The following is an 8,774-nucleotide window of genomic DNA, read 5'->3' on the forward strand; positions in this document are numbered from 1 at the left end:
TTGTGTTTTGTGGGTGTTAGTCAATATTCTTTACACGTCAGGTGTGCAACTAAAGGAGACCCTTAGGTTGTGCCAATTGAACAGATGTCCATACCTGTGTGTCTGCGTGAAGTGTTTGTCTTCTAACGTAAGGAATATTCATCCCACATGAGTTTTAACATTGAATGAGAAGGATGGGGCTAACCAAACAACATTCTGATGGTGTTTCTTTTTGCAGGTGTTAGGGCCCAGCATATAAGAGATGTGGTCCTTAAATCTACTGGACATCAGGGCCTAGTTGTAATAGGGGACTGCAGCCTCTTGGTAATACCTCTTGGTAATACCTTTCTCTAGGTTCCTGAACATGATAGGCAGGTGGCAGGAGGCTGGGTTGATGTAGAACTGCTTCTTGTTTGGCTTGCAGTAGGGCCTGTATGAACCGGAGCCCAAGTCTAGCATGCTGTCTAGGAAGTTTACAATGGTGAGGTTAGTCTCAGTTGTTATTTTGAGTTCCATGGAGTGTAGGGTGCTAGTCAGGTCCTTTCCAAGTCTATCAAAGGTGTAACTGTTGGCTTCTCCGGAGATGGTCAGAGCGAGATCTCTGTGGAGACCAAAGAGGATTGAAGGGAACTTCTTCCCTAAGCTGTCCAGGTCACAAATGTTGACACTGTCATAAGGCACCCATTGCCACATCAAAGGAACCCTTGGGGTCAGGTTGTTTGACCCAGGTCAAACCTTTATTAAACAGCACCATTTATCTAACAGCACCCAATTCGACTTTGTCGACTTTTCCCCGTCTATATCAAAATGGTTACTCTGCTAGGGAGCTTCACTGACATTGCTAGGGGGCATCGCTTACATCATGCATGCCAAGAAAATAATGCTTTGTATATGAAAGAAGTAAGCATTTCAAATTATTTCAATTTCAAAGTAAAATGCCATTTCATGACTCACAAACTAAAATTTGGTCAGAGATTAAAATGTTATTTTGTGTATGGAGGAATTGAACATTTCATAATATAACAATTCCAAAGCAAAATGCCATTTTGTGACTCACTGACAATAATTCGGTTAATGAGTGATTAAAATATATATGTGTATATCAGATTAAATATACAACTGAAAGAGCTACTAACAGTTTCATGCCATCAGGATATTTGAACAGGAAAATTTATAAAATATGTCATGTACCTTAAAGTAATCTTTCAGACTCTGTGCGTTTATAAATATATATATAGATATATATGTGTGTATATGTGTGTATATGTATATCTGTGTATAGTGTGTGTGTATTATTTTACTTGTTTCAGTCATTTGACTGTGGCCATGTGGGAGCACTGGCTGAAAGGATCTTTTACTCAAAGAAGTCAACCCCAGGACTTATTCTTTGTAAGCCTAGTATTTGTTTTATTGGTCTGTTTTGCTGAGCTGCTAAGTTACAGGGATTTAGACACACCAACATCGGTTGTCAAGTGACGGTGGGGGTACAAACATAGACACAAACACACACACATAACTATATATATATATATATAATGGGCATCTTTCAGTTTCCATCTACCAGATCCATTTACAAGGCTTTGTTCAACCTGAAACTATAATAGCAGACACTTGGCCAAGGTGCCATGCAGTGGGACTGAACCTAGAACCATGTGGTTGGGAAGCAAACTTCTTACCACACAGCCACACCTGCATATATCATCATCATCATCATCATCATCATCATCATCGTCATTGTCATTTAATGCCCATTGTCCATGCTGGCATGGGTTGGACAGTTTGACCAGAGCTGACAAGCTATGAAGCTGCACCAGAGTCCAGTCTGACTTGATATGGTTTCTACGGCTGGATGCCCCTCCCAACCCCAATCGCTTTACAGACTGTGCTTGGTGCTTTCATGTGGCACCGCATGGGCGTTTTGGCATGGCACTGCACAGGTGCTTTCATGTGGCACCACCACGAGTGATTTTTCACCACCAGAGGGACTGGTTTTACAGTGGAAGGTAGCGTTCTTCAGGTTATTGAATGGTAAAGAAGAGCTGGTCGGTGTGTTGTGGGGGAGTCAGTGCAGAACGACCCTAATCATTGTTGAAGGGGCTGGGGGGGGGGCATCTGGTTGCATTGCATTGGAACATTTTGACATCCTTTGGGGTTTCGGGCAGAGAATTTTGTTTATCTACACCACCACCACCACCATATCCACCACAACTACAATCATCTCAACATTTACCATCACCACCAGCAACAACAGCATCAGCATCATCACAACCAGCAATATTACCACCACCACCACCCCTGTCCTTCAATTTATTCCCATGTCCCCACCCCCATGTAACTGATGCTCTTCATCCTTAACTCCCCACCCCCCAACAGTTGGAGATTTGTTAATAAATTTCTTTATTAGCTTTTGTATTTGTGTGTTTTCCCTTTATTCTTTCAAGAATCAGCCCTAAATTTTCGTCTGGAATTGGTAAATCTTTCACAGACATCTTGGGGTCCCTTCTCTCAGGAAACCAGCTTCGTGAAACGTCTCAAGACTTATCGCCATTACTTCTACTACTACTACTACGATGACGACAACTACTACCACCACCACCATCTACTACTACAACTACTACTGTTATTATTACTACTAATGTTGTTGTTATTGTTGTTGTCATTATTTGTTGTTGTAGTAGCAGCAGCAGCATTTTGTCGCAAATCCCGCAAAATGTTGAAATTAACCATAATTTAAAACAGCTGCAAAGTGAAACTATTTTTGGTTGCAAGTATTTACACAACACCCCAAACTGTGACCTTAATGAGCAAAGTGAAAACATCAATGGAAAAATATTAGCTAATCAGGCAAATTATTAAATTAACGAGTGCTCAAATTTTCCCATAATGCTCCGTAATTACCCCGAGATGTCAGTTTGGTAGAAACTGTAGAATGTTGCACTAAATACTTTACGATGTTCCAGTTTCTTCAGTGACTGTTTGAGGTATGGCTGTGTGCTGAGTTGCTTGTTTCTCAACCACATGGTGCTGGGTTCAGTCCCACTGCATGGTACCTTGGGCAAGTGTTTTCTACTATAGCCTCAAGCCGACCAAATCCTTGTAATTGGATTTGGTAGACGGAAATTGAAAGAAGACCATCATATATATGTGTGTGTGTGTATACATATATATGTGTGTGTGTGTGTGTGTGTGTACATACATATGTACATAAAATGCCATCCGCAAAAAAGACTGTCCTGAAATAAACTTAGAAAATCGCTCTGTTATGGAATACATTCATAAACACCAACTGAAGAAGGAATACTGGCGGAATATTTCTATCAAAACTTCTGTCAAATGTAAACATAACAGGTCGGATATTGTTGTTTGGGACAGAGGGGCAAAGGTATGTACCATCATAGAGGTCAGCTGCCCTGCAGATATTAAATATCTCTTTGAAAATCAAAGAAAATGAGGATATCTATGGACAACTGCTTCGAAACCTCCAGCTTCTATATCCAGACTATGAATTCATATTCATACCAATAATAATTGGAGCACTAGGTTTGGTTAGTAAATGCTTAAAGGAGAATCTGGATAAACTGGGATTTTCAGAAGGAGAAATCGAATGGCTAATTCGTACATTACAAGTGCAATCTGTGAGTGGAACAGTAAAAATATGCAACACTTTTCTCAAGTTCCAAATGTGAATTTGTCTGTGTTAACTACATTTCATAATAATTAAAAAATAGAAGAGGCATACATACATACATACACACACACACACACACATATATATAGATGCAGCATGGAATTTTGTCATAGAACAGCTCGTGGTCTCAAAGCGACGAAAATATTTTGACAAATTAAATTTAAATGTTGAAGTGAATCTAACGGTTTTTGTGTGTTTCTTAAATGGCTTATAAACACCTTCCGCGCTGCAATTGTTTTCGTTCCAGCACATGATCTGAGATCAGGTCACTTGCTATGCAAGTACATCTCCATAATATATATGTGTGTGTGTGTGTGTGTGTGTGTGTGTGTGTGTGTGTGTGTGTGTGTGTGTATGTATGTATGTATACATAAGATCATTATGCATATATGTATGTATGTGTGTATGTATGTCATTATTCAGTTTTGTTTCAAGATTTCTTGCCAATAGAGAAAGAGCCAGTTTCTAATAGCTAGATAGACGGACAGACAGACAGATAGGTAGGCAGGCAGGCAGGTAGGTAGATAGGTAGGTTGGTTGGTAGGTAGGTAGCCAGGTAGGTAAGTGGGTAGATAGATAGGTAGGTAAGTAGGTGGGTAGGTAGACAGACAGACAGATAGAGAGACGACAGATAGATAGATAAATAGGTAGATAGGTAGACAGACAGATAGATAGATAGATAGATAGATAGGTAGGTGGACAGACAGACAGACAGACAGATAGATAGATAGGTACATGGATAGACAGACTGACCGACAGACAAACAAGCAGGTAGAGAGTGTCAATTAAACATTTGATTCTTATCTTGATTTGGTTTCCTAGTTTCACTTTGTTGGAATGTTCAACACAGATGTTCTCAAGGATATTTACTCACACACAAACACACACACACATACACATACACATATTTATGTACGCTACAATATAACATCATAGCTGCAGCTTATCTCAGAAATCAATGAGGTGTTTATGAAAGCAAACTTATTAAACACATGTAAGAGAAGTTTTGATGTTTCAGACCAAAAGTTTATTTGCATCACAGAACTCCGGTAGCCATGCTGGGGCACCACCTTGAAGAAATTTTAGCTGGGTGAATTGACCCCAGTACTTGTTTTTTTTAAAATCTGGTATTCATTCTGTTGGTCCTGCTTGCTGAAACACTAAGTTATGGGGATGTAAATACACGAATACTGGTTGTCAAGTGGAGGCAGAGTTATGGGGATGTAAACACACCAACACTGGTTGTCAAGTGGTGGCACAAACACATTCACGCACGCACATACACACAAGGACACGGACACACACACACATATACAACAAGCTTCTTTCAGTCTCTGTCAACCAAATCCACTCACAAGTTTGGTTGGCCCAAGGCTGTAGTGGAAGACACTTGCCCAAGGTGCCACGCAGTGAGACTGAACCCAGAACCATGTGGGTGGAAAGCAAACTTCTTAGCTCACAAATGCTTCTGAAAATGCCAAGTCTGGTTGCATCATTGAGGAACATTACTGGTTCCGGACAAACTCTACAAACACAGAAGCATCACCAGTCAGTTTTGTTTGAGGTTCATGGAAGTATTCAGCCATTCAGTGTCTGAGTATTGTTAAGTTGCAGAGTTACATTTACCAAGTATTGTCATGCACAAACAAGACCAGTCTGATTCTCAGCCAAGTTTACCAGGAGGGAGGATCGTTTTCCTTTGGTCAGAAAAAGTAGGCAGTTTCTTCTGTCTTTTACCAATGGTGAAACTGAAACTGAAAGTGAAAGTATGATGGAGCAGATTGGAAATACTAAAGAGTGACATTTTTCTCTTCAGCTAAGCTTTCATCAACTTCTTCAGGTTCCACTCAAGGAAGCTGAAGGTGGAAATGAAGTGTAATCTTTCAGTAGATTTCATGAAAGTTTGGTGAGTCCTTTCTCCCCAGAACCAGAGTGTCCTCCCACTGAAATTTCCTCCCTGCTCAAGTTCATCTTGTGGCTGGACCTCCTCCTCCAAGCAATACACCTATTGGTCTAACACAGCCAGGAGGGGGCACTTACCCTTGGTAGTCAGAGTATTCCTGGATCAGTGAGGTTCCTTGATTGGACATTCTTAAATAACAAAATGAGACCTTTCAGTGGAAATACCCCTTAAATATCTTGAATGGATAGTTACTGAATTCCTTCACTTGAGGTATTTAATCAGCTGCTGGATAGGATCATCCCCAACCAGCTTTACCCCTACTTCATCTGTCCCCATTTTCTTGAAAAAAAAAAGAAGAAAAGATAGAAAAGAAAAACAAAATATAAAAGCAACAACAAGAACACCAAAAGTTACAAATTATTTCAAATAAGGCAGTAGGAAATTAAACCATTCTGTTGTTTAACATCTTTGAGACGTATGTTTAGTAAGAAAACCTGAGAGGATAAACATTTGGAGGGTGAAGTTAGTTAAGGAGACAGTTACATCTACACACACACATATGCACAAACACACACACGCATGCATACACTACATCAGCATAAACACGTTATTACGTACATCTGTACATTTTTATTAAAGTATATATATGAATAATATAGACGTGTACACATAGGTATACACCCACTTATTCATCATTTTGTGTGTGTGTATATATACATATATATACACACACACACATATGTATATACAACAAGTATATACATATATAAATGTTTATGTATATATGTATATGAATATATGTATGTTTGTGTATATATATATATATATATGTACACACATATATATATATATATATATATATATATATATATATATATATATATATATATATATATATATATATATATATATATATATATATATATACACACAAACATACATATGTGAATACTATAGATATATTCAAGTAGATCCACACCTACTCATTCCTTATTTTGTATATATACATACATATGCATGTATATATATGTGTGCATGTTTAGTCACACACATATATGCACACGATACCTACACACACACACACAGCATAAATATAAACACGTCCATGCAAACCTATAACTGTACATCTGTACATACATACATCTGTGAATACTACAGACTCATACACACTTCTTCGTGCATCACTGTATAGATGTATATGTATACATACACGCATATACACACATGTATTTATGTATAAATACAGCATCAACAGTGTTGTCAATCAGATTGAAGTCTCAACGTCTTCACGTGAAGAAGCGAAACAGAGAAACAAAGAGAGTGAGAAATTAGCAGACGATTTACTTCCAGCACCATTAGAAGAAATCCAAAAAAGCAGAAAAAAAAATAACGTTCCTTATTCCCACCAAAACTACTTCGTTTTCATCTTCTTCTTGTTCTTATTGACTTTTGGTAAGTACATCCTTTTTTTTTTATTGAATTTTTTTCAAATTATATCTTTATACATTTGCGGTTGTATCCTGAGAAGTTTGTTTCTTAACCACATAGTTCTAGGTTCGATTCCACTGCATATTACCCTTGGGCAAGTGTGCTGTAATATAGCCCTGGACCAACAAAAGCCATATGGGTGGATTTGATTGATGGAAATACATACATACATACATATATACAAAGGGGTATCTAAAAGAAACCAGAATTTTGGAATATTATTTCATTCACTTAGTTTTACATGTTTACACTTTTATCACCTTCACAGTATTCTCCATTTCAAACAATGCATCAGTCCACACGCGTTTTCCATTGTTGGAAACAGTCCTGGAACCCTTGCAAAGTGATACCTTTTAATGACTGTCATTTATTCCTTCACTTCTTCCATATCTGCAAAATGTTTTCCATTAAGGACTCTTTTCATTTGGGGGAACAGAAAACAGTCACAGGGAGCAGGATCGGGTGAATAGGGAGAGCGGATAAGCAGGGTCATGGCATTTTTGGCAAAAACTGTCTCACACTGAAGGTGATGTGCACAGGTGCATTGTTGTGATGAAACCACCACTCCCCACTTTGCCACAGGTCAGCGTGTTTTCATCTCACCACGTCTCGCAAACACAACAGAACAGCCTAGTAAAACGTCTGGTTAGCAGTTTGACCAGGAGGAATAAATTCTGTGTGGACAATTCCTTTTGCATCGATGAAACAAGTCAGCATTGTTCTGACATTGGACTTCACTTGAAAAAGATTCGGATCAACTTCCTTCAGTTCATGACATGCATTCAGTTGCAACTACTTTCGATCTTCCGTGAGCAAGCAAAGCACAAATTTTGCTGCAATTCATTGACAGGAGCTCCAGGACACACACCAGTCATATCAACAAGTTCATCAGTTGTTCAGTGATGGGATTCCGAGATCAGTTCATGAATTTTTGTGATGTTTTCTTTCGTTCAGGAGGTCCAAGGTCGCCCTGAACGAGGTTGGTCTTCAAGCAACAAGTGACCATTCCGAAAGCGCGGAAATCACTCATTGTGCTTTGATCATGGCAGCATCCTTGTAAGCTGTTTGTAGCATGACAACTGTTTCGGCTGCCATTTCCCCCAGCAGAAAACAGAATTTCACAAAAGCAAACTGTTCTTTCATTTCAGCCATTGCAAAAATCAAAGAACAGGGGAAGAAGCACTCTAAAATAAAGAAGCCCCACATAGCAGTACAACTTCACTCAGTGCTGCCAGTTGGCAGACTGATGCCTGAGGGTCACATCAAGTGGCTTCTAGTAATGGAAGCCTGAACTACAAAGGGCTTGTCCTATAGAAACCTTTTGGGTAGCTCCTCGTATATATACATACATACATATATATATAACTAGCAGAAATACCCGGCTTTGCCCGGGTTAAAGAGAATAATGAAATCTAAAAACGCCGTCTACACTACGCAACCCTCAACTGTTAGTAGCTACGATACCATATTTCTACATTAATAACTCTCCAATCCATGCCAGCATGGAACATAGACATTAAGTGGAATGCCAGTCTCTCATCTAGGAGGGCCTTGAAATCAATGTTACCAACTGGGGACTATGTGTGTCGCAGTGATAATAAAAAGACCCAAAGGAGGTCTGCAACGAAATAATTTTACTCAACACTTTGCAAGTGAATCAGTGGAGGCAAAGATGCGTCTCATTTACTTGACAATTTATGCACCACATTGCAGAAA

At 39.0% G+C, this 8,774-nt stretch overlaps 1 protein-coding gene across 1 annotated transcript in view; it reads left to right on the forward strand.

Moving 5' to 3' along the window:
• Window positions 1-6,802: 6,802 nt before the first annotated feature.
• Window positions 6,803-8,774, forward strand: part of LOC106873869 (uncharacterized) — a 12,565-nt gene continuing 10,593 nt past the window's right edge. The window contains exon 1 of the mRNA XM_052976298.1: window positions 6,803-7,022. Coding sequence (XP_052832258.1) covers window positions 6,803-7,022 — 220 coding nt within the window. The remainder of the gene's footprint in view (window positions 7,023-8,774) is intronic.

Source organism: Octopus bimaculoides, chromosome 24 (assembly GCF_001194135.2).
Source record: "Octopus bimaculoides isolate UCB-OBI-ISO-001 chromosome 24, ASM119413v2, whole genome shotgun sequence".
In the NCBI taxonomy this organism is placed as follows: domain Eukaryota; kingdom Metazoa; phylum Mollusca; class Cephalopoda; order Octopoda; family Octopodidae; genus Octopus; species Octopus bimaculoides.